Raw genomic sequence first — 27,269 nt, 5'->3', positions numbered from 1 at the left:
GTTGTGTGCCAGTTGCTGCTACAGCCACAGCCCCAACAAGGTAAAGACAGCTCCATGTGCTGGTCTAGTCCCTAACACAGGAAACTAATCTAATAACTGGATTGACCACACTGCTGGTAAATCATGTCATTATATTGGTCTTGAACCCTGCCTTCAGGAGGTTTCTCTGGAAAAGTGAGGTTGATTTGTAAACTGTTTTTCTAACCCCAATCTATAAGCATGTAGCCAAAATATATACCAGCGTGAACCTGGTCAGTGTTATCAACCTGTTATCATTATACATTTATACACTGCACTTATCCTGGTGAACCTAGTCAGTGTTATCAACCTGTTATCATTATACATTTATACACTGCACTTATCCTGGTGAACCAAGTCAGTGTTATCAACCTGTTATCATTATACATTTATACACTGCACTTATCCTGAAACTAGTATGTGTTATCAACCTGTTATCATTATACATTCATACACTGCACTTATCCTGGTGAACCTAGTCAGTGTTATCAACCTGTTATCATTATACATTCATACACTGCACTTATCCTGGTGAACCTAGTCAGTGTTATCAACCTGTTATCATTATACATTTATACACTGCACTTATCCTGGTGAACCTAGTCAGTGTTATCAACCTGTTATCATTATACATTTATACACTGCACTTATCTGGTGAACCTAGTCAGTGTTGTCAACCTGTTATCATTATACATTTTATACACTGCACTTATCCTGGTGAACCTAGTCAGTGTTGTCAACCTGTTATCATTATACATTTATACACTGCACTTATCCTGGTGAACCTAGTCAGTGTTATCAACCTGTTATCATTATACATTTATACACTGCACTTATCCTGGTGAACCTAGTCAGTGTTATCAACCTGTTATCATTATACATTTATACACTGCACTTATCCTGGTGAACCTAGTCAGTGTTATCAACCTGTTATCATTATACATTTATACACTGCACTTATCCTGGTGAACCTAGTCAGTGTTATCAACCTGTTATCATTATACATTTATACACTGCACTTATCCTGTGAACCCTAGTCAGTGTTATCAACCTGTTATCATTATACATTTATACACTGCACTTATCCTGGTGAACCTAGTCAGTGTTATCAACCTGTTATTATCATACATTTATATCGGCTGCACTTATCCTGGTGAACCTAGTCAGTGTTATCAACCTGTTATCATTATACATTTATACACTGCACTTATCCTGGTGAACCAAGTCAGTGTTATCAACCTGTTATCATTATACATTTATACGCTGCACTTATCCTGGTGAACCTAGTCAGTGTTATCAACCTGTTATCATTATACATTTATATGCTGCACTTATCCTGGTGAACCTAGTCAGTGTTATCAACCTGTTATCATTATACATTTATACACTGCACTTATCCTGGTGAACCTAGTCAGTGTTATCAACCTGTTATCATTATACATTTATACACTGCACTTATCCTGGTGAACCTAGTCAGTGTTATCAACCTGTTATCATTATACATTTATACACTGCACTTATCCTGAAACTAGTATGTGTTTGACTAGTGAGTCTGTGTTCATTCCAGTTGTCATTTAACCTCCCTGGTGGGTATACCATCCAAGCTGAACATCGGTGCTAGGAAGCTTTACTATCCACATTACATATTGGGTACTCTTTTCCTGCTGGGTGAACAGTCACTTTCGTGTAGGGTGTCACCACTCATTTGGACACTCATGGTTTGGGTGTATGTATGTGTTTATACCAGTTGGTCATTGCCATTTCATGAATGGGTTCTTTTAAATGCACAGGCTAATGTACTGTACACTTGTGAAGATCTGTAGACATTGTTGGTGCATGAACCACTTGCCCATTCCTGTTGTTGTCATGTCAGTTTTACAATCATAGTATATGTTATGTCTGAAGTTGTTTGAGGCAGCAGCCCACTGCTCACCACATGTAAAGACTGACATATGGGTCGCCTCTTTATTGCAGGGAACCAACCACAACATCTCTACCAGCAGGTAGAGGACCTCTGGGATTCTTGGGTAGAAGAGAGCCTCGCATACACATATCATACTGTCATTAGAGCTTACATACAGTTTAACAGTTTTAACTTCAATTTCTATTTCTAAAACTGAAGCTAAACATGTCAAGTGACTATTGTTTATTAAACAACTTCCTGACATTTAATCTGATTTTTGTTTCCATCCTATGCGTGGGAGTATTGTTTAAAGATGAAGGTGTGATTGGTACTTGTGTGGTGATGGTTATTTGTGTGTCAGCCAATTGTGTGGATCTGATGAAGTAATGTAGATTTTTCTCACACCAGGTGATTCCTCTAATACTGGTGCCGTCGTAGGGGCAGTCCTTGGCTCTGTTACTGTTATCATAGTACTTGGTAAGTAACATCTTAATTATGATCTAGTATAAAGGATTGGTGAAACAGCTGTGTATGAGTTTAATTAGTGTATTTTTCTCTAAAGTAACACTTTTCTGTAGTTTCATTTAATTCAGTCTTTATGTTCACTTCATATTGTGACCATTATTGCCAGTTATTTATTGTTTTAAAACCTACATCACTTACAAGATAAGGGTCAGAGTGTTCTTAAGACAAAGTATGTATTGAACTGTGTGCTACCTTCATGTATGGCAACCACCATAACAGTAAAATATAGACAATGTTCACATTTCAGCTATTATCTGTTATTGCTTATGGAGGAGAAAGGAACAAATAAAAGAGAAATGGAGCTCATCAGACAGACGTTTTCCATGTAAGTATTTTGAATTGAATAGATGCAGTTGATTTATGAAATGTTCATGAACTTACGTTAATGACACATTAGAAATGTGTGTCAGTGTTATGTGTGGCCCAGTAGTAAAAGGCACTGTAATTCGCCTTGCCAGTGGGTTTGAATCCTGTTTTGACCCAATTATGTTTCCATGTTTGTCAGCAGCATACCCATGTCTGTGAGTTTCAGCAAACTGGTAAACATGTACAACCTGCACCGCTTTGTGAGTTTCAGCAAACTGGTAAACATGTACAACCTGCACCGCTTTGTGAGTTTCAGCAAACTGGTAAACATGTACAACCTGCACCGCTTTGTGAGTTTCAGCAAACTGGTAAACATGTACAACCTGCACCGCTTTGTGAGTTTCAGCAAACTGGTAAACATGTACAACCTGCACCGCTTTGAACTTTCACCCCTCTAGAAGGGCCAGGGGGGTAAGGTCTTGGTACCACTGAATCAGTTGGAGAAACTGGTGTGCATCATTGGATGTGTGTCAATAATATAATCTGATTTACTTCAGCCATTGCCATTTCAATTTTTGAACTGTGTGATCTAAATGTACATGTGAAAAAAACAGAGAATAGGTCAGAGAATGTCATACTTGTTGAGATCATAGCTAAAAGTACCATTCCTACCTGTTTTTGTAAGGAACAACACACCTTTTCGCTAACCAAAAGGAGTGTGTCTGCTGTTTATTGATAATGGTTGTAACATTTATGATACGTCAAAGGCAGCTATAATCTAAGTTCATGGCCAAGTGGGAGTGGTTTCCCTTTGCATGTTAGCATGGAGAACTTAGCCCAATGTATGATGACTGCTGATGTTGAACAGAGTCATTGCTAACTACCTATATTCTGTTTGGGTCACATTTGTGTCAATACTTTTGTCTGTAGTTTATAATTGAAATATTCTATAATTAAATACAAGTGAAAAATGCATATCACAGGGGATCTTATCATTCGATAATCTAAAATCGAGTAAAATGGTCAGTTTCATAATAGAATTATGTTAAAATACAATTATTCATCAAACCTGTCCTTCGAAGATATGTAAGCTATGTTAGAAATAGTTAAATGAAGTTTCATGCCTTTTATATATAATTATCAATGTAAATATTGTTAAGTAATTAAAACACAAGTGAATGTAAGTGTTTATTTGTATTATGATATTTTAATGAAAATATTCTCTTGTTGCAATATTAAACTGTCAGTTCCTGTATCATGACAATATTAATGCAGGAAGTAATCATATACCATCTTCTAGCAATTGTTCCTGTAATTAATTTGATCATTTAAAAGAAAACCCTTGTGCTTGAGGCGATGGAGGAAAGTACATGTTGTTTGTATGCGCTGTTCCGTTATGTCCCACTAATGATATCAGTAGCAACTTTTGTGGGTTTGCAGAAAATTGAAGACAGGACTTTAGTGTCAGTTATTCTTACCCCAATTGTTGATTTCATCTAAGATCGCAATCTTAAATCCAAGCCATTTTACATTGAGCTAAGATTGGTTTGTGCAAGTGGAATAGGATAATTCTGTTCTGTCATTGCCACAAATCCTGTAACATCACACTAAAATCATCAGATTTTCAGCAGAGGTCCTCTTCACTGTCAGTTATCCATAAATAGTTTCATAACAAATAGTATACTGCCTTTCCTCAGTGGTTGTTATACAGCAATGATGTCTCAAACTTTAGCATCTTCATGAAGCTGAAGTGAGTTAAATTTCTTTGTACTTTGTAGACAAGATGGTGTTCTGCACTCCTACTTGTCACACTGTGACCTTCACATTGTACAGTTTAGCGTGGACTGTCTCGGGCTGTTCTCAATCTGACCAAGACACAGAAGACGCTCTGTCAGTGATGCAACAAGGGAAAGCAAGATTTTTATGGATGTCAACTTTTGACATCCATATAGCACACACACTCTGAAACGTCGTGGTTATTCACAATAAAGAAGTTGACATCCATTAAAATCTTGCTTTTCCTATGTATTCCACTTCTAAATGCCCTTCAAAGAGTGATGCCGGTTGAATCCCCACATGGGTACAATGTGTGAAGCCCATTTCTGGTGTCCCCTTGCATTGATGTTGCTGGAATATTGCTAAAAGCGGCTGTGAAACCAAACTCAGTCAGTCAGTCAAAGAGTGATGCACAAGACAAGAAATGGATATGGGCTTGGTTGTAATGATTCCCATGGTGGTAGATGTTTTTCTCCGTTATTGCTGGGGTACCAAGTGGTAATGCTGACGACTACTGCTCCACCCTAACATCAGTTCTTCAACATGACATGAAAAATCATCTGTTCTCAACAGATTCATGAGATCTGTCTTGTTTGAGGATGATAGAAATCCACATACATTCCTAAGTGGAACGCTTTTACCGCTTCATTGGCTCTTTTGAGATCCTTTTAACCTGTGGCATCAGCTACACTGGTTCAAAACAACAAAAGCTGATGCCACAGCAGCTAGAGTGTTGCAGCTTGTCTCATGTAGGCAGAAGCTTGATTACTATTCACACCCTTCAAGAGTTAGTGACCAAAGACCAGTCTTCATCTATGGGACATGAGCTGTAAAAGATTATGACCATCATCAAATATTTGTTTACAAGGGTAGGACAGTTTTTATGCTTGCAAAGTCAACACTATCAGAGAAATAAAATCAACACTATCAGAGGAATGTATCATCACTGTCAGTGGAATAATGTCATTACTATCAGTGGAATAAAGCCATCACTATCAGAGGAATAAAGTCATTACTATCAGTGAAATACAGTCATTACTATCAGTGGAATAAAGTCATTACTATCAGTGGAATAATGCCATTACTATCAGTGGAATAAAGCGATCGCTATCAGTGGAATAAAGCGATCGCTATCAGAGGAATAATGTCATTACTATCAGTGGAATAAAGTCATTACTATCAGTGGAATAAAGCCATTACTATCAGTGGAATAAAGCCATTACTATCAGTGGAATAATGCCATTACTATCAGTGGAATAAAGCGATCGCTATCAGAGGAATAATGTCATTACTATCAGGGGAATAATGTCATTACTATCAGTGGAATAATGTCATTACTATCAGTGGAATAAAGTCATTACTATCAGGGGAATACAGCCACCACTATCAGAGGAATAATGTCATTACTATCAGTGGAATACAGTCACCACTTTCAGTGGAATAAAGTCATTACTATCAGTGGAATAAAGTCATTACTATCAGTGGAATAATGCCATTACTATCAGTGGAATAAAGCGATCACTATCAGAGGAATAAAGTCATTGCTATCAGGGGAATAATGTCATTACTATCAGTGGAATAATGTCATTACTATCATTGGAATAAAGTCATTACTATCAGTGGAATAAAGTGATCACTATCAGAGGTATAATGTCATTACTATCAGTGGAATACAGTCATCACTTTCAGTGGAATAAAGTCATTACTATCAGTGGAATAAAGTCATTACTATCAGTGGAATAATGCCATTACTATCAGTGGAATAAAGCGGTCGCTATCAGAGGAATAAAGTCATTGCTATCAGGGGAATAATGTCATTACTATCAGTGGAATAATGTCCTTACTATCAGTGGAATAAAGTCATTACTATCAGTGGAATAAAGTGATCACTATCAGAGGTATAATGTCATTGCTATCAGGGGGAATAATGGCATTACTATCCGTGGAATACAGTCATTACTTTCAGTGGAATAATGGCATTACTATCAGAGGAATAAAGTCATTACTATCAGAAATAAAGTCGTCATTATTAGAAGAATAGAGTTATCTCTCTCAGAGAAATAAAGTCATTGCTATGAGAGGAATAAAGTTCACTATCAGAGGAATAAAGTCATTATCAGAAGAATAAAGTCATCACTCTCAGAGGAATAAAGTCATTGCTATCAGAAGAATAAAGTCATCACTCTCAGAAGAATAAAGTCATTGCTATCAGAGGAATAAAGTCATTATTATCAGAAGAATAATTCATTACTATCAGAGGAATAAGTTCACTTTCAGAGGAATAAAGTCATCAGAAGAATAAAGTCATCACTCTCAGAGGAATAAAGTCATTGCTATCAGAGGAATAAAGTCATTATTATCAGAAGAATAATTCATTACTATCAGAGGAATAAGTTCACTTTCAGAGGAATAAAGTCATCAGAAGAATAAAGTCATCACTGTCAGAGGAATAAAGTCATTGCTATCAGAAGAATAAAGTCATCACTCTCAGAAGAATAAAGTCATTGCTATCAGAGGAATAAAGTCATTATTATCAGAAGAATTATTCATTACTATCAGAGGAATAAGTTCACTTTCAGAGAATAAAGTCATCAGAAGAATAAAGTCATCACCTCAGAGGAATAAAGTCATTGCTATCAGAGGAATAAAGTCATTATCAGAAGAATAATTCATTACTATCAGAGGAATAAGTTCACTTTCAGAGGAATAAAGTCATCAGAAGAATAAAGTCATCACTCTCAGAGGAATAAAGTCATTGCTATCAGAAGAATAAAGTCATCACTCTCAGAAGAATAAAGTCATTGCTATCAGAGGAATAAAGTCATTATTATCAGAAGAATAATTCATTACTATCAGAGGAATAAGTTCACTTTCAGAGGAATAAAGTCATCAGAAGAATAAAGTCATCACTCTCAGAGGAATAAAGTCATTGCTATCAGAAGAATAAAGTCATCACTCTCAGAAGAATAAAGTCATTGCTATCAGAGGAATAAAGTCATCACTCTCAGAAGAATAAAGTCATTACTATCTGTGGAATACATTCATTACTTTCAGTGGAATAATGGCATTACTATCAGAGGAATAAAGTCATTACTATCAGAAATAAATTTGTCATTATTAGAAGAATAAAGTTATCTCTCTCAGAGAAATAAAGTCATTGCTATGAGAGGAATAAAGTTCACTATCAGAGGAATAAAGTCATTATCAGAAGAATAAAGTCATCACACTCAGAGGAATAAAGTCATTGCTATCAGAAGAATAAAGTCATCACTCTCAGAAGAATAAAGTCATTGCTATCAGAGGAATAAAGTCATTATTATCAGAAGAATAATTCATTACTATCAGAGGAATAAGTTCACTTTCAGAGGAATAAAGTCATCACTACCAGAGTTTAACCATATTTTGGATTAAGATTAATCATTCTTTATTCCATTAGACTGTTGACAGGGTATAGCTTGTCAGAAGGGGTTGATATCATGACGGTAGGGCATTTGTAGGATGGCTGATAGTTGATGGTTGAAAGAAGTGACTTTCACTTGCACATCTGCAGTTGCTTTGGAAGGCAAGAGTTTTTGTGTGTTTGCATTGTGAAGATGACTTCTTTCATGGATACAATGATTTCTATAATAGAGAATATATGGCAGTGATGTAATAGAGGTACTATTTATTGATTATGAAAACAATTATTTGGTAACTCTAATCTGAAGTTATCATAATCTTTTCAGATGAAATTCTGCTTTAAAATGTAAGTTTTCTCCTGGGTAATATTAGCTATATTTACAACCAATTGTGACTATTGAAACTTGTGATTATTATATGAGTGCTAATGTTCTATTGACATTACGCAAACAACATTTTTATACATTGATAGTGCGATATATCTTTACACGCCTCATGCTTTGGGCGAAAAATAATGATTTTATACAGTGTGGAGTAGACATTGAGAGTTAACCTTAGTTTTGAATGTTGCAGGTTGTCCTGAGAAGACTGATACAACAGACAGTTCCAAAATGGTTTCACCACTAATTGTGTCTGATCAGGACAAGCCTCTATGTCCAACTGCACCACCAGGTATGTAACACAGCAGTTCCGAGAGCCATGAGCCTAATTACCCCGTAACCTGTCAGCACTTGTCACTGCATCAATATGATTCAGGTCAGGTATACTCTCAGAATCATCCATTTTGTCTGATCACTAAGATGAAAGATATTTGGATACATCAAAGCATATATTGTTGTTGGTTTTGTTATTGTGTTTTTTCTGAGGGTACCTGGATGACATTCCATATTTCTTGACTGGTTTGCAACATCTGCTATGCCACCCTAAGTGTGATTGAAAGTATAAGATGAAACATAGTTACATTTTGGTTTTGGTTTTGGGAAATAGGGTAATCTTTTTGACACCTAAAATTTCAATTTTATAAACTGGCGGCAAAATATGTCTGACTAGTATATTGTTTAAACAATTCAAAACATTTTGAAGTTTAATGTCATCTCTCAGTGTTAGGACAGAGGTTAATGTACGTCTATATATTTTTAGCTAAAATCCTAGCATAATTAATCTATTCTTCTGTGTTTTTTGCATTTTGGAACTTCATAAAAATATTTTAGTTGATCTGTTTTTTCAGTAAATTGCTAAAATGACTGTAATATCTAGGCATTTATGAAATTGCCTAAATAATCAGATTTTACACCTACATGCCTACACCAAAAAGGTTTGTGAAAACAATCAACAAGTGTTGTCCATCTCACATCGAAGAAATTTCCATTGGAACAGTATCCCATCCATCAACAGCTGACAAAAGTGGGTGTTCTATCATGGAATAATTATTCATACAAAATTCATTATTAATTATAACCACTACAAGCCATATATATTAGGATTCAGATATTAGGAAAATAGTGGTCTTGGGTCTGAGTGATGGTTCTGGTGAAACCCCTTTTCTAACTGGCGGCTGGTCTGCTGATGGGAATTAACTCAGCAAAGAGTCCAAAGTCGCAAGAAGGTAATCACAATTTATTTACAAGAATGGAATAACATGGAGTGGCCACAGAGAGTCAGTACAACCCTCTGGGCTGAGGGATAGAGCTGACCTGTGTTGGGAGTCTAAACCCTACTGATGAACAAATGGAGTTTGACTATTTATCTAAAATTGAAACAAGGAAGAGATTATGATTCGTTGACTGATACAAAAATAGGTGTAACCTACAATAACCAATGAAATAGAGAATATACAAAAATGGGGTGTGTCCTACATTAACCAATGAAATACAGAATATAAAAAATTGGGTGTGTCCTACAAAAAACAACTTCAATGACCAGACGGGGAGTACTTAATCCTGTTAATCCTATTTCAACTGGCACTAATCTCATTGGCACTTTTACTGGATGCTTGGATAGTAGTAGATATAATGACAGTCCGAGATCAAGTCCAACAAAAGCCTCTGTAAAGCTTTATTTCACAAATAAAGCTTTTGTCAGGCCCTTAGATCTCGCCCCATCATATATACTACTTTTGAACCCCCAGTTAACTTCCTGGCCCCACGTGGCGCAATAGTGTCGCACGTGGCACTACTGTGCCACTATGACCGTGAACTAGCACTTTCCTGATCATGTGATAGCTCTATGTCGTGTTGGCAGGATGCCATTGAGATTACCCGACAAGGTAAGTGTTAAATATTTTGCTTGGGGGGTAACATTGTACCGTACGGTATGATCAATAATTCCTCTCTAACGAAACCTCTCCCTGGCCCATCTCTCCAGTAGTACAAGTTCGGCTCGTCGGCTTTGATGTCCACTTTATCTATATTGTAAGTTTTGACTGACCATATCAGATCGGTGGCTCGCTTATGACTATCCCCTTCGTGTTCCCCCGGCTGGTAGAGGTACCTCACGAGGGCCCTATCTGGTATCTGTTTCTTCTTCCCACGCAATGGTGCAACCGACTCAGCCACTATTGATTTTAGTTTGAAAGCCGCGGCTGATTTCTTGCCGGTGAGCCGAGTGGTTTCGTGGTTGATGGTCGACACCACCTGAGGTAGCTGCGCTACCCATTCAGTCGATCGTTTCCTCGGTTGGCCATCTCTCTGCGCGATACTGATGCCCGAATAAGCCGGCCAAAGTCCTATTGAATCTCGACTATGGCTTGGCTGCGATGGGCTCGGCCCGCGCCACGCCTGACCTTGGTATCGTGTTTGTCTAGCAGTTGTGACACGGCACCCATGAACTCCTGCCCGGGTCGACTTGCAGCTCTGTGGGCCTCTTCAGCGGACTGGGCGTTTGTACATACGCGCTCAATCCGCGGGCTACCTGGGCGAAGTCTTTCAGCGGTCAAGGGTTCGGGCTTCCTTGTAGCGACTGGCCCACGCCCACCACGGTTAGGCATACTTGTACCTCTTGTCGTCGGGTAGGAACAGGAGGTCGGCCTGGTGAACGCTATTGGGTATGTTAATCACCGAACTTCCTTCTAGGCACGAGCGTGGTGCCGGTAAATAGATCTGCCACAGGGCTTGTTTTTCAAGCCACGCTTTGACCTCGCTCGGGGTAATTTTCGCCATTTTAGCCAGCTTATGTACGGCGCTAGCTCCTTTCCAGTACCCAGGCTGGCTGTAGTAAATAGCCTCAAACTTCTCTGGTTCCGTGACATGTCGCCTCGACAGGGTATCGTATTTATATATACACTTATGTTCTTGGTTCAATTTTCTCATGCCCGTAGGCGTACGTGTTGATCCCGTCGATGGCTATCCAACGCTTAGTGTCCATTGGCGCTTACAGGACGCCTTGTTTATCATCAGTCCTTATATCCTATGCCCGTCGCTTCTAAGCGTGTTCATTTTATGCCTGAAGGTACGGGTCTTGAACAGGGCTTCCTTGAATCTGGCGGTTTGATGTGTTGTTTCACCACGTACTTCTTAACACCCTTCGCCTTCGATCTCACCATTGTCGGCCTTCAGGATGGAGTACATCTTAGGCCTCAAACCTATGTACTCGGCTATGGGCGTGCCAGCACACTCGTCCTTCATCTTACCGAGGACCTTTTTATTTACCGTGCTGTGTATGGCATGGTCCTTGGGGTAGTCGCTGGTGTCGTACAAATCGAGGCGTTTCTTCATGTCCTCGTAAACGTCCTCGGTTCGAATCTCCATCAGCAGGGAATCCGTGTCCGTGTACAGCACTTCGCACCTGTCGCCGTACTGTTTCTTCAGTTCGTTGTAGTAAAAGTCGTACATCAGGTGTTTGGATAAATCGAGGATGCTCATCCCCACGTAAACAGGCCGGTCTCAGTCTCCTGAGCTTGTCTTCCTCTTTCGACCGAACCAGCTTCACGGTCACGCGTTTCCTCAGGTTCTCCATAGTCTTACCGAACACCGAGTTGTTCATGAGATTGTAGAGGTTTTTCTCAAAGTCACTGGTGGCCAGCTTTCGCAGGTCCGTGTTCATTCTGGTGTAGGGCTCCATCCAGGGGCTCTGGTCGAACACGAGCACCCTGTGTATTTTGGTCAGCCTCATACCCAACAACAGGTACAGCTGTAGTTTGCGATAGTGCATGATGTACTTGGTCTTATTCATTAAGTTGGGCACTAGTTTTTCAACGTCTGCCACCCGCCCACCTAGCAAGTTATGTTGGTACTCAGACATCCAGTCCGGGTTAACCTTCATACGTTCGGGGGCCAGGGGGTAGCTGTTGTGTGATGTGTGTAATGCCTTGGGGTATTCCAAGTCCACCTTGAGGATATAGCCTTTGTTCGAATCCGACGCGATGCTCATAACATCGATATCGGATGATCCCCAGCAATGCATCCTACGACAGACCTGGGCTGGTGTAGTACCATGCGGGGTCGAGTTGGTACTGCTTAAAACACGTCCTCCTAAACCTCTCAAACACGTCGGCTAGCAGGAGTACGTCTGTCCTCAAGTACAGGTCGTGGTAGTCACCCAGATTCCTACAGCCCAGTTTATTCCATACGTTAATCTTGTGCGAGTAATCGTCTTGGGTGATTGCCAAGTCGGTCAGGTTGCTGTAAAATCGGTTGATGGGGGTAGTCGGGTCTCGGCGAACTTGGCCCAGCCATCCATGTACTCGTAGGGGTACACACCCTTCCTCATCAGCAGGGGTCGAGTCTCGGCGTCGGTGTATCGATCGGTGATGGGGAAGGTATCGTTGGCCTTGACCAGACTGTCGAGTGACGACAGGAGGAACTGAACCGAATCGATGAACCTCAGGCCATTCAAGCTGAAGGAGATGTATCTCTCCATGTTGTTGGGGATGCACGTCAGGTTGCCGTTGACTTTCGCGATTCTCACAGAATCGCCGTTCAGCGGTTTATCGCACACGTGGCAGTGAGTGCTGCAGCCGTGAGCTAGCCGGTCGGCTTGAGCCATACGCATGGGAGCGACTGTATGCAGCGCATTCCTAATACTTTTCTCTTCCTCCTGCAAACACTTTAGAAACTTTTCAGCCGCGTCAGGACCCCTGTACACTATGGGAGCTTTCGTTTCCCCATCACCAACGGACGACCACGTATCCAAACCCACAGGCCTCGTGCTCCTGTGTTTTATATGCCTGGGGTACCCCAGCAGCCTCAACGGGTTCGACCAAAGCTTCAAGTCGGCATAGATGACATAAGGCACGGACATCTGGTTCTTGTGGTTATCGAGTTTTAGTATATTGTCGCCTTCCTTGGGCATGTCAACTCGTATGGCCGTCTGCCCCACACCTTGACAATCTCTCCGTGGATTCTAATAAATCAGCTGTAGTAGGGGTAAGTCTAGATGCGACCGCTAATTCTGAATGGCGCGTGCTCCAAAGACGCTTAGTTAGCTATGTCTAGATAGACATTATCGATTTTATCCAGGACCCACCGGAACCCATGCGCGTGTAGCGTTCTAGCTATTCTCGTATCTGCTGAAAACTGATAACGATTGACTCGTCTGTAGTCTCGGTATGAGTCACGACTTCTTGTTTACCTCGGAAGTAAGGCTGAACGTACTCAATGACCCCCCCATTGGGTGTGGGCTGAGGAGGGAGTGGTTCGGGCTGTTTGCCGGTAACCAGGAAGTATTCTCTCGATGCGGCTTCAACGCTGTCGAATGTTTTAAAGGCATGGTTCTCACGCTGGAGTTGTTTGTTAATGTTATCGAGCCACTGTATACGTTTCTTCGTGTACTCGGCGTGCGCGGCTTGTAATTTCTCCACAGCCAAATCGTGGCGTTTTCGTTCTGCGTCCGACCCATGTAGTTTCAAGAAGAGGAAATTACTCCCGGAAAATGCCAGGGCGTTAAGTAACGCCCCGTCAACCATCATGGCGATCGTAGCCATCCTATATATAGTTACATTTACTTACATTTTCCGGTAGGATCCCTTGTTTTACAAGGATGTCCTTGGTGGCCATCGCCATACCCAGGTTCATTATGAGCATACCCATATCCTGCAGATTGAAATCTAGCTTGATAGTCGGTTGTTTAAGCACCATTTTGGTCAACCGAGCGTACCCTACGGCTAGACTGGCGACCACAGTGGCGTGGTATGCATCGTTGACGAACGTTTTACCCTCAGACATTATGTATATGATATAAAAATATATATTTATAACATGATATGTGGGTTGACCTCTAATTGTGGGGGAGGGACCCCCTTCCGGGGTGGTTGTTTATTAAATAACAATAATGAGAGAGCCGCGGCAGCAGTTGCGCCTGCAATCCACAGGAGTGGAGCCCGGTTCCGCGTGTAGTTACTCTTATGTTGGTTAGACCACCTTTTTCTACCGGCGGCGACTCTTTTAGGGTTCTTCTGCCTGGTAACTGTAGGGTTCACCTCCTGGGGGGTCTCCCCCAGTTGGGGTGGATTTCCCTCGTTCACCTCCTCTGTCATTTCTTGGGCAGCATCCATCTTGTATACTATTATTATTATTTTTCCCCTCCTTAAATTGGCAATGCTTTGCTGTGATAATCGCCGCCGTCACCGGGGCTAAAAACATACCATATTTGTGGTACAGCATGCAGCTGATAGAGCTCAAGGCGTGTTCAATAAACGGGTCTTTCTCAAGGTCCTCCCACAGATAAAGTCGACGTTCCTGTGGCATGGGAAGGAAGTACGACACTATACCAGTGTAGATCTGGGTCATAGCCGATCCTATAGTCTTTGTCATCTCGCCCCGAAGTCTTGTCTCTTATCTCGGCGACAGCTTATCGATTTCTTGGTTGACATTTTGTGAATTTTATCAGGAGTGTAGTCCCCAAAGTATTGTTTGGCTTTACCACCAACAGCCAACGCTACCAGTCTCTCAGTCTTGTCATCGCCCCTCGCTATCCCCTCCACCAACAGTTGTTCTAGCAATTCATCACACTCCATCTTATAATGTAATAAGCAAGTTTTAGTTTTAATAATATAATACCCGATGCAGGTGAAACACAGCGAAATGAAGGTTAAGTTGCACATGACGAGCACTTCAAAAACAACCATCGGTCTTCCCTATAGAACTGTAACAATTAATTGCTAAGCTTTGCTAAGCATTTGCTAAGCATTTACTAAGCATTGCTAAGCATTTGCTAAGCTAAAACACCCTATAGGCCACGGGTTGGTCGGTCTTGAGCACGAGCTTAGCATGTTTAGTTTCAGCGAGCTGTTTCTTCACCAATTCCCTATCATGTTTATTCATCACATCGTTCTCTCTCAAACACTCCTCGAACGAATCCCTGTCCTTGCAGTGGAATAAGGCAACCCATCGTGTCTGCTCCCTGAGGTCTTTCAACACCGAGTTGAACTTCTGCGTTAGCACCCAGACGCTGTGCTTTGCGTGCCGGCCGGAGAAGGCCAGGTACGATAGCATGTCTCTCTTTTTTGTTATCTCCCGATTAGCGCTGCAGTCGTCCAGTATGAACAGCGTCGACTCCTCTTTAAATTTGTTGTGATAAGCCTTCAACCAGTCCTGCAGACGTGTCCCCGGGTCGACTCTGTGTACGTCCGGGTCCGTCATCACCCAAGGTCTTTCCGTGTACGTTCTATTCATGTGCAGAGTAGGGTAGAGTAGAGTAGAGTAGATAGTTAGCTATGTCTAGATAGACATTATCGATTTTATCCACGACCCACCCGGAACCCATGTGCGTGTAGCGTTCTAGGTATTCTCGTATCTGCTGAAAACTGATATCGATTGACTCGTCTGTAGTCTCGGTATGAGTCACGACTTCTTGTTTACCTCGGAAGTAAGGCTGAACGTACTCAATGACCCCTCCATGGGGGGTTCCCCCCTGCTGTTTATCGAGTGACATTTTCACTGTGATTTGAAACTTTATACTTCCCAAATCATTTAGTTCCTCATTGACTTTATCAGCGATTAGAGGCTTGATATCGGCGATGTCTATGTTCCTATCAATATGCATGCGCCAGCCTCTCAAATAGTTACCTACAGCGAGCTCAGTGCGCATGAACTCTAGGTCAATAGCTCTATTCTGCCGTAATAGTTCTACAAGCTGTGGTTTCCTCATACGGGAATAACCTACTAACCCCAACTCGCGGGCCTCCTGTTTGAGTTGTTTCACAGTGTGGGGCTTTGCTACAGGGTCGTGTAATAATAATGTGACTAACCCGGCTTTTCCCAGGCGAGAATAACCCGTCAACCCTAGCTCTTTTGCTCGGAGTTTTAGTTGTTTTACCGTGGGAGGGGGTTGTATGTTAAGTAATCTCAACAACGCTGGTTTCCTCATTCGAGAGTAACCAATTACACCTTGCTCTCTCGCGATCTGCTTGAGCTCCCGAGTAGTAGACATTGTGTACACACATAACTAGATTAATCTCTAATTGGGCCGCCGGGAAGGTAACTCAAAAAAATTGTTCACCAATAATAACCGTATCGATTATTGGCTCAGTGTCGTATTCCCGTTTTATTATTTCCAGAAAGTCGCTGATATATGAATGTAAATCAACTGACTCAGTCAAAATATACTCTCTGAAGACATCCTGATTTACAACAATCATCAGTTGACAGTTGATGTGTCCCAATTCTTCGAGTTTGTTAATAATAAGAGGCTTGGCATCAGTAATAGATACATGTTCAATTCGCCAGCTATTCATTATTTTTATACTTGTAAATAATCTCTAATTACACCTCTATCCTGAGGAGGCTTCGTTCTTTTCTGTAGTCTTTTTCTTCTCAGTAGATAAGATGATGTCTGACTACGTTTGCTCCGTGAGCTTTGCATAGGCAGTAGTGACCTTTCACCCCGATACCACACACAGAACACGTGTAGTTGATACTCTTTATATGAAAACAACAGTACCCCTCAGTCCTGCATCTCCTACCGCAGGCCTCGGTCTTCCCCCTAAGTATGTATTCACTTTGGTACGGGGCTGGTCTCATCATTGGTATACTCATATGAGTACTTAGTCTAATTGTTTTACAACCAACGCTGTCACTGCTAGGCCCAGCGCGATAAAGATCAATTCCCGGTCCATTTGCCCCGGGGATGGTGTGTAGTACTGAGCGAGTGTGGGCTGAGGAGAGAGTGGTTCGGGCTGTTTGCCGGTTACCAGGAAGTATTCTCTCGATGCGGCTTCAACGCTCTCGAATGTTTTAAAGGCATGGTTCTCACGCTGGAGTTGTTCGTTAATGTTATCGAGCCACTGTATACGTTTCTTCGCGTACTCGGCGTGCGCGGCTTGTAATTTCTCCACAGCCAAATCGTGGCGTTTTCGTTCTGCGTCCGACCCATGTAGTTTCAAGAAGAGGAAATTACTCCCGGAAAATGCCAGGCGTTTAGTAACGCCCCGTCAACCATCATGGCGATCGTAGCCATCCTATATATAGTTACATTTACTCACATTTTCCGGTAGGATCCCTTGTTTTACTAGGATGTCCTTGGTGACCATCGCCATACCCAGGTTCATTATGAGCATACCCATATCCTGCAGATTGAAATCTAGCTTGATAGTCGGTTGTTTAAGCACCATTTTGGTCAACCGGGCGTATTCTACGGCTAGACTGGCGACCACAGTGGCGTGGTATGCATCGTTGACTAACGTTTTACCCTCAGACATTATGTATATGATATAAAAATATATATTTATAACATGATATGTGGGTTGACCTCTAATTGTGGGGGAGGGACCCCCTCCCGGGGTGATTGTTTATTAAATAACAATAATGAGAGAGCTGCGCAGCAGTTGCCTGCAATCCATAGGAGTGGAGCCGGTTCCACGATGTAGTTACTCTTATGTTGGTTAGACCACCTTTTCTACCGGGCGGCGACTTTTAGGGTTCTTCTGCCTGGTAACTGTAGGGTTCACCTCCTGGGGGTCTCCCCAGTTGGGGTGGATTTCCCTCGTTCACCTCCTCTGTCATTTCTTGGGCAGCATCCATCTTGTATACTATTATTATTTTTCCCCTCCTTAAATTGGCAATGCTTTGCTGTGATAATCGCCGCCGTCACCGGGGCTAAAAACATACCATATTTGTGGTACAGCATGCAGCTGATAGAGCTCAAGGCGTGTTCAATAAACGGGTCTTTCTCAAGGTCCTCCCACAGATAAAGTCGACGTTCCTGTGGCATGGGAAGGAAGTACGACACTATACCAGTGTAGATCTGGGTCATAGCCGATCCTATAGTCTTTGTCATCTCGGCCCCGAGTCTTGTCTCTTATCTCGCGTACAGCTTATCGATTTCTTCGGTTGACATTTTGTGAATTTTATCAGGAGTGTAGTCCCCAAAGTATTGTTTGGCTTTACCACCAACAGCCAACGCTACCAGTCTCTCAGTCTTGTCATCGTCCCCTCGCTTATCCCCCTCCACCAACAGTTGTTCTAGCAATTCATCACACTCCATCTTATAATGTAATAAGCAAGTTTTAGTTTTAATAATATAATACCCGATGCAGGTGAAACACAGCGAAATGAAGGTTAAGTTGCACATGACGAGCACTTCAAAAACAACCATCGGTCTTCCCTATAGAACTGTAACAATTAATTGCTAAGCTTTGCTAAGCATTTGCTAAGCATTTACTAAGCATTGCTAACACCCTATAGGCCACGGGTTGGTCGGTCTTGAGCACAAGCTTAGCATGTTTAGTTTCAGCGAGCTGTTTCTTCACCAATTCCCTATCATGTTTATTCATCACATCGTTCTCTCTCAAACACTCCTCGAACGAATCCCTGTCCTTGCAGTGGAATAAGGCAACCCATCGTGTCTGCTCCCTGAGGTCTTTCAACACCGAGTTGAACTTCTGCGTTAGCACCCAGACGCTGTGCTTTGCGTGCCGGCCGGAGAAGGCCAGGTACGATAGCATGTCTCTCTTTTTTGTTATCTCCCGATTAGCGCTGCAGTCGTCCAGTATGAACAGCGTCGACTCCCCTTTAAATTTGTTGTGATAAGCCTTCAACCAGTCCTGCAGGCGTGTCCCCGGTTCGACTCTGTGCACGTCCGGGTCCGTCATCACCCAAGGTCTTTCTGCATGGTAATGCGTTCTATTCATGTGCAGAGTAGGGTACATGATAACGATGTTATCAAACACATCCCGGTAGTACCCCTCCAACATATCCAAAACGAAAACGGTCTTCCCACAGCCCGTCTGTCCGCACACTATGGTGCAGTGCGGGTCGCGGGGCAAATCAATAGATGGCTTGCCGGAATCTCCCATTGTCTATATTAAGTTGCACGTCGATAATAACGTACAGATATAATTTCAACTTGCCCGCGGGTTGAGCCTTCTTGGTAATCTGGATTGTTATCCCCTCGCTGCCGTTGTCGATGCGGCGACCGCTACCGTGCAATTTACCGTCATCCGTGGATCGCATGTCCAACCACAGCGCATACTTGGTGGTCAGGTATTCACTGATCTGCACGGCGGATATGTCCTGGTCCTTGATGACGTGTTGGTGTCGGGTTGGTAGTTTCATTATCTCGTCCCACTGCTGGTGTGCCCTCATACCGGCGCTGAACAGCTGGTTGGGCACGCCCTCGATGGTCACTTCCACCTTTTCAATCTCGGGTTGAAAACTTCGCTGTCCCGCCGAACGGCTTGTAATCCTCCACGGGATCGATCAGGATACCTTTCATCGATCGCGCTACCGCACGTTAAGGTTGATGTTCCACAGCGTGTGCTCTTATCCGCACGACGCTGTAGTCTGGTAAACGGCGTAGCGTGTCCCGCGGAGCAACTTCGAAGTCGAAAGTGGCACGCAGAACCTGTTCCCGTACGCTTGGGCGATGGCCTTTTCACCATTTTGCTGATGCCTTGGTACATGTCATTGACGCGTTCTCCCTCGCTTTTCCAGAGGTCCCCATAGCAGTGAAACACGTCGCTGTCGTCGATGCTCAGCACCTCGTTACTACTGATCTTGATAGTGGTTTTCTTGATGATGGCTCGACCTACGTTCCGCACTAGCTCGCGTTTGTCGTTGGCAGAGGTCAACATGAGGTTGAACGCCAGTCGAACCGTGCCTGGTACGATAGGTTCATTCTCACCCAGGATTGGGAATCTAACCAGCAGTGTTTGGTTCTGGTCTATCTTGCTGGGATTGTTGGTGATGGTCACCGACTGGCGCACGGCTCTGGCGCCTAGAGGCTCTCTTGATCTTCGGAAAGGATCTAGTTTCCTACCATACATTGTTTTTAGATAAAATATAAAAGTTTAATATAAATAATGGCTGAAGGCGGCCATGAGGACATCCCGATGGATGATATGGGTGATGTGGATTACGATGACACCACATTCACGAACAACCCCTTAAGTGCTGAACTTGTACAGCCGGCCGTCGACGATTATTATGACGCAGTTGAAAATAGAGACAACATCAAGCCGTTGGTTCGAGACTATGCCAAGTTTACCATCGATAAGAAGGGCACGCTGCGATTGAAGGCTCACCCGGGGGTCGATATCATGAAAAAAGACGGGAAAGGACCGTATGCTTTGTCAACACTCACCAGTCGCCCTGGTGGGAGTCAACTGATCCGTGATGAACTAGGCTTCATAGATTACGGTGGCGCACGGCCTAAGCTTCCCCCGAAGGTCGTCCAAGATCTGCAAGCAGCCAGGCCCGAACTCAGCGGTGAAGGTGATATACCCCAACGTGCTAAAGAAACGCCGGACAGCTGCCGAAAAACTGTTGAGCTGCACTGGAACAAGCCTTTGCCGGTCTCAATTTCCTGAGGGAACTCGTGCGGCCTAGAGGAAGCCTTTGAAATGTGTACGCGGAGAACTCGTGAACAACATGGGGAAACTGAACGAAACTGACGCGCACATCGCTCTCAAGAAAAGAAAACTCACCGAAACAGACGACGAGGATATGAAGCGCCGTATCGAGGAACAATTGCGCAACTTGCAAGATGAGAGGCGGGCTCGGTTGGAATCCGCTTCCTCGAACCGGGAACACCTTCGATCCCAGATCAGACGCGTGCGGGAAACCATCGATCGAGTCCTAAATGAAGACACCACGTTGGCCAACAGGATCCGAATCCTCTTCCGAGAGCAAGGGATTACTATCGCCAGCATTCTGACTGCATTGGGCATCATCATATCAACCCTGGTCATGTCGCTGAGTGGGGGTACCCCCACACCCCCATGTGGTGGCACACCACCAAGTGGCGGTGATGTTAGAGACTGGATAAAAAAACACCTGAAATCCCTCGGGGAGGCCCTGGCTAAACTCGCTGGTAAGGCCGCCGAAGCCCTGCCCGGCATCCTGGGTAGCATCGTCTTGTGGCTGCTCAGCACGCTGGCTAAAACTGTCACGTGGCTCGGTCAAAACCTGTGGGCAGCTATCGTCGCCGTGGTGGGTCTGGTGTACGTAGCGGCTAAGGAATTTTTAACCAAATAAGCCCCACCCCGACCGCGACCCCGCCAACCACCAGCGCTGTTTTACGGTCGATGTGTTCCTTGTTTTCAGCCACCCGGTGTGGTGGCAGGAGTTGTGGGTGTGTGGGTTGAACCCTGGGCTCCGGGGGTGGTACGACTATGCCCGTTTCACCCTTGGGAGGTGGGACGTGACTCACGTTGATGCCTGCATTGACACCCAACTTCTGGTCGGCTGTGGCTATGACTATTTCGTTGTTGTAGCCCACCACTTTTTTTACTCTCAGTTGCATATCGCTCGGAGCCATGTACAATCCCACGTCGAAGACGTAGTCGACTTTCGACCAGGCGTATCCCAACACGTCTTGGTATCGTTGGATGGCACCCGGTAGATCGACCGGGGAGGCTATGGCATCTTCGACGTTAGCAACGAACTGTTTCTGGCGCCCAGAGCAGTCCCCTTTAATGAGGATGTTGGAACGCTGCTAAGCGCCTGGCGCACCCAACAGCCCTACACATCGCTCAATCGAGTCGTTCAAGCGCTTGGTGCCGCACGCCAGTAAACCCTTTCGACGTGTCCAGCATATATACTTTCCAATTGTCTTCAACGTAGGGGGTTGCTCGACCTTTTGATGGTGAAACCAATGTCGCCTGTAAAGTCCATACGATCATCTCGCCATTCGCTACTCGACAGAGTAAATTCTGGCCGGCAAAACCTTGTTTCAGTAGATCATCGCTGGCTTCTTTCACGGGTTTTGGTCCACTGTGTATGGGTTTAGGAACGAGGTTGGAGAATGCATGGAAGAAAATACCCGCATTCTAAACATATTGTGCTTCATAAAGTTTACCACTGTATCTTTTCGTAATGCTTTTACGGAGAGCCCAACACTGTACGGAATACCCAACCCGTGGTTCACTCCTCCTGGTATACGCCAATCCGTTTTAGGATCGATTCGAATTCACCACAAATCTGTTCGTAGTTAACGCTGATCGTAGCGGATTGTTTGATGCATCCCACGCTTTGTCCTGTGGAAGCGGGCTGATCTCTTTGAGGATACCCTGACCTGGTAGTACACGGAACGTGAACACAGACCTACTCTGCGCGTCCCCGCCGAAAGTGTCGGTCAATGTCAAGCCACACCCGCTGTAGCACCACACACGGCGGTTGAGTTGATTCTGCCAGAACTGCATTGGGTTGTTGAACCAAGCGTGGACTGCCTTGGTGTTAGTCACCGAAAGCTTATACTGGTCGAACACATCTATAAACTGGGCGTTGAAATACAGCCCAGCAGTGTCGACCACAATCTTCATGTGTGGGAAATCTATGACCAGTTTAGGGTAAAACACTCCCGGAGGGTAAAACACTCGTGGGGAGGAGAATCCTCCCGGCTTGTACATTTTTAAAGTATTATATAATGGGTTTATATACTCTAACATGTACGTAACACTTCTAGGAATAACGAGCGGCGAGGCCGTTCAGCTGATGCACGCGATCGATAACACGTCTGGTCAACTCGAAGTCGCACTCTGCGATATCAACTACCTACCGCGATGGACTAACATCAACGCCAACAACAACAAGCTGTTCGTCAGTGGCGCCCGCAACCAGATAACTGACGGCCACTACAGGGATGAATGACTCAAACGGCACAGTGGTGTTAATCAACAACGCAATAAACCCCTTGAGGCTCGGCCGACCATTGGCGAGGACACTTGGTATGCCGCCTGACGAGATAAAACCAACAACTACCGTCACAGGCACGAAGTTACCCAACCTAGTACCGTACCGAGAGCTGTGCATTCATCTCGGCCAGTTGAGCAGAACGGACAACATTCAAGGTGGCCACCCTTCCACAATACTGAGAGCCGTACCGGTGAAAACGGAGAAATACAACGACGGTAGAACCGAGTCGTTTTCACTGGGGCAGTATCGGTGTTAGATATAAATCATAATCCTGTGAATATTGGATACCTCAGCATAACGCTGCACATAAAATGACTAGCGCACAAGGTCCCGGAATGAAAAAATGCATCAATACGGGGATATCCGACCTCGGGGACACACGCAGATTCGACTGACCCCGAAGTAGATGGTAAATTGTACGCCTTGCAACTGAAAAACAACATATACAAACGTGTTGAAGTCCCCTCCATCGGTAGAACCCTAGGTGACATAGTAGATGTCTCAGGAGCGGCCCTCAACACTCGGTTCGACCTAGTCCGCATCGGTGATGATAGATGGGCGGTATCCCAATCGTTCGGAGGCAAACTGTTGATAGCAAGATGTTGATAGCACGACCGTCGCCCGAAACAAGCCATATACGCTCGTCTTCACCGACGACGACAAGTGGGTGTTGTTGCCCGCTAAAGTCGACTGGTTTCTCAACATTAGGCTTGGGTCCCCGTACGTGTTCACGGAGAACAAAGACAACTACCTAAACAAAGTCATGAACAACGGAACCCTGCTCGTAGCTTACGTCCCGGCGCAGAGACGTAGTGTAATCATCAGCCCAGTCGCCAGTATGGCAGCCCACATGCTATCGAAAGTAAACCGAGTGCAAGACGGGCATTGCAGTTGGTGTCTGAATTCGCTGGCGTGGTCAACATCCTGGCGAGCCTACAGGTGAACTCCACGTTGGTCATCCAAGTTTACCTAGGGGAACCATCGCCGGATGAAATCGAAATTGTGAAGGGGATCAAACTCTGGTGGGGGAAACAACACCAGTATCAGGTTTGCACTGTTTACGTTTGGGTGGGTGTCGACTCCCACACCAGTCTGCAGGGGGTCACCGTGACCGTGGAAGACACGATATCACACTCGACACTCGATATCTTCCTACCCGACAACATACACTTCATGGGGGTGAAGCGCACCCCTGAGAAATTATCAGAAAAACAATTGGAAACTATCTCGTAATAGTATTATAGTAATGTCCAATCGGCATCGGCCCAACGCCACACTTAACGATCTCAGAGACACGGAGGGATTCGATCTGCCCGGCGAGGAAGGTGGCTCATACGTCCTGCTCTTAAGAGACGGCGTGTACATACGGCAGCCTCTGGCAGACTTTAAAAAACCCGCATGGTTGATCAACATGACCCTCACGCACCTTTTATATCTCGATAAACAAAGATGGGTTTGTCTCCGAAATTAAGAACAACGGTCTCTTGCTCAGGGTTTTCATTCCTGAGTCTATTGCATATGTCAAGATGGGAGGCACTGGTAAACCACACAACACGTTAGTTTCAGTAGGAAAAAATAAATTAAGGTTTGTCGGCCCTGATGCCCAATTGGAGATTATGGATATATACCCACGCTCCACACTCATCATAGAAGTCATCTTTTCGAAGATAGCCCCGGATAGTTCACCAGTACCACTTTTACCTGGGGTGGCAATATACTGGCGTGCCGAACACATATACCAACATTGCCGTATCGACATACAACCGGACACCTTAACGGATCCTATAGCCCCCTTAGTAAGCCTCCGGGGAGTTTATGTTAGAGCAGAGGTATTAGCCTCTCACCTATTACCCAGCCTGATGGCCTGAACCTTGTAAGCTTCAAATACACTACACAAGATTTAAATAGCACACAATTAGAAAATATCTCATAAAATATATTATATGCACACAGGATGGGGCTGTACCCTGTCGTAGAAGAAGTCGCGAAGACACTGGAAACCGTAGATGGGTTCTGCTTGAGACAGTTATGTGATGTAAAACGCCAACTAGAACAAGACCGCGACACGCGGAAAGCACTATATAAGAAGTACCATAGAGCTTTCAATATCGTGGATGGGACTGACACTGCCCTTATGCAGCGTTGCAAACTCCCGCCTGCCCGACCGTCCGGGGCGGTCTGTTTTGCGACCGGACAGTCAGTTTTAAAAAGTTGCACGCCCGATGGTCTGGCTGTTGAATCAGCGTAATTTTGTAATGTATATAATGACTAAAAACTTGTTATTGTGCCGATCAATAATTTCGATGTTATTTTCACATATTGGACCTAATAAATTACGAACATTATTATTTACGAATTCATCAAAACTAACCACGAAATCTTGATCATGTTTCCGCGGCGTGTATGTATTTACGCATCCATTTTTATCACACTAAGCTACCAAATGTACATGTAATGGATTGCGCAATTGGCTGCTATTTAAAGCATTGGGCAATCAGATACGGGCTTTCCCGACCCCACCCGCATGTAACAATGTTTCAAGGAAATCATTAAATAAATTGAATAAACTTATAAAATAAAATCAACTATAGCACTCATAAAAGTTGTCAAAGCGTGCATATAAAACTACTATTTCCATCTTTTGTGCGATCATGCAATGCGAGTCAAGTCACTGACAGTGACATCACCGCTTAAGCCTCAATCTTCACGCTTTGGACGATGTTTAATGCGAAAATATATGCATGAAACATTTTTGTCACAGGTCATAACCCAGCACGATCGTCCAATAAGTTCCATAATTTAAGTATACATAGCGTTTGCGTTGCTTAATATGTTCGAATAGCATTATTTTACCCAAAACTTCGCCTAAATATAAAGGTTTTTAAGCACGAGGACAGTATCCATTGCCGTAATATGAGGTGGCTGCCTCATGTCATGTGTCTGATTTTGACCAATCACAACTCTTATAGCAGACTGTATTAAAAGCGTCATTAAAACCAATCTTTATCCAATAAAACCGGTTCTTACAACTGTGAAAATACTCTCAGCAAGGGTATAGAGATATTGTTGATGTTCAGAGCTTTCGAACGATACCCGCCATCAAACGATTCACCTCGCATGTTATTCATGCGAAGCTTTGAAAACGGAGGTATTTTCCGTTGTTGTGTCATGTTACCGATCGAAAGCCACTGATGTCGGAAATAGGCGACCATATATATTTCTTAAATAATATGTATGGTCAGCCTATAAAGATTTCTAAATAATATGTATGGTCAGCCTATTTCGATATCAGTGGCTTTTAATAATTTTCTGATTACGTAAAAATGAAAATAGAAAAGAAAAGGCCGCGGGGATGTTATGACATGTCACAAATGGAAAAAAAATGCATTTCTAGTTTTTGCTTCTTTTGTGATATTTCTGGACATTATAAATGCTTGAATTTTCATTAAAAACGCAATTTATTTAAGTTGTAGCTGTATTATTTGAAAAATGTTAGAAAAATACATTTCATGTTTATCAACAGTGGGATTAGATCTTTTAATTTTGCTGTATATCTAGAATCCAAGTTGCAACATAAAATGTCATTAACAATTTAGTTACAGTCAAATCCCGATGAGTCGAATCGCTGGGGACCAAGTAAAAGATTCGGCTTATCGATGTATTCGAGACATAGGTATGTCTATGAGGGTAGAAAAAAAAGATGATTGAATATTGAAGGATTCCTTTATTCAGCACATCATATCTAAATATAGCACAACAATACATTAGGTGACATAGATAATGGATAATAATGGATAATGGAAACAAACAGTATACAAATGAGAACACATTTCAATACTAGCACAATAAAATACAAAATACATTTACCTCTTAAAATCCATGAACAAAATTTATCGGCAATAGATAGATATACGTACATGAACATGCCGCCATCTTGAATCTTATTAATACAAAAAGATGAACTCACTTCTGGAAAAAGTGTGCACTTTTAGAATGCGCTTACGTTTTGGAGTTGATGTTTCCGATCTGTTTATCACTCCAGATTGCTGGGAACATTGTAACTCCGCCATGATATACAGATCATGAATAGTAATAACCGAATGAAAGCTGCTATATAACGCAACCGATTTGATTGAGTTAACTCAATGTCATGTGCTAATTCTTCCGTTTCCGTAAAATCACTAATCTGCCTTTTGAACTCACCCGACAATAGCGGAAAGGTGCGAGCCGCGCTGGTTTGTTAATTGGATCAGTTTGCTACACCAATCAACTTC

General features: G+C 43.2%; 1 protein-coding gene across 1 annotated transcript in view; it reads left to right on the top strand.

Moving 5' to 3' along the window:
* LOC124258909 overlaps positions 1 to 27,269 on the top strand; it is a 63,757-nt gene continuing 36,488 nt past the window's right edge. Inside the window, exons 1-5 of the mRNA XM_046692973.1 lie at positions 1 to 40; positions 1,993 to 2,021; positions 2,330 to 2,398; positions 2,694 to 2,771; positions 8,501 to 8,599. Of these exons, the coding sequence (XP_046548929.1) occupies positions 8,539 to 8,599 (61 nt within the window). The 5' untranslated portion in view covers positions 1 to 40; positions 1,993 to 2,021; positions 2,330 to 2,398; positions 2,694 to 2,771; positions 8,501 to 8,538. The remainder of the gene's footprint in view (positions 41 to 1,992; positions 2,022 to 2,329; positions 2,399 to 2,693; positions 2,772 to 8,500; positions 8,600 to 27,269) is intronic.

Source organism: Haliotis rubra, unplaced genomic scaffold (assembly GCF_003918875.1).
Source record: "Haliotis rubra isolate DU_JTF1 unplaced genomic scaffold, ASM391887v1 Scf701, whole genome shotgun sequence".
NCBI lineage: Eukaryota > Metazoa > Mollusca > Gastropoda > Lepetellida > Haliotidae > Haliotis > Haliotis rubra.
The sequence above is the reverse complement of the archived record's forward strand: the minus strand, read 5'-3'. Positions and strand labels throughout refer to the sequence as shown.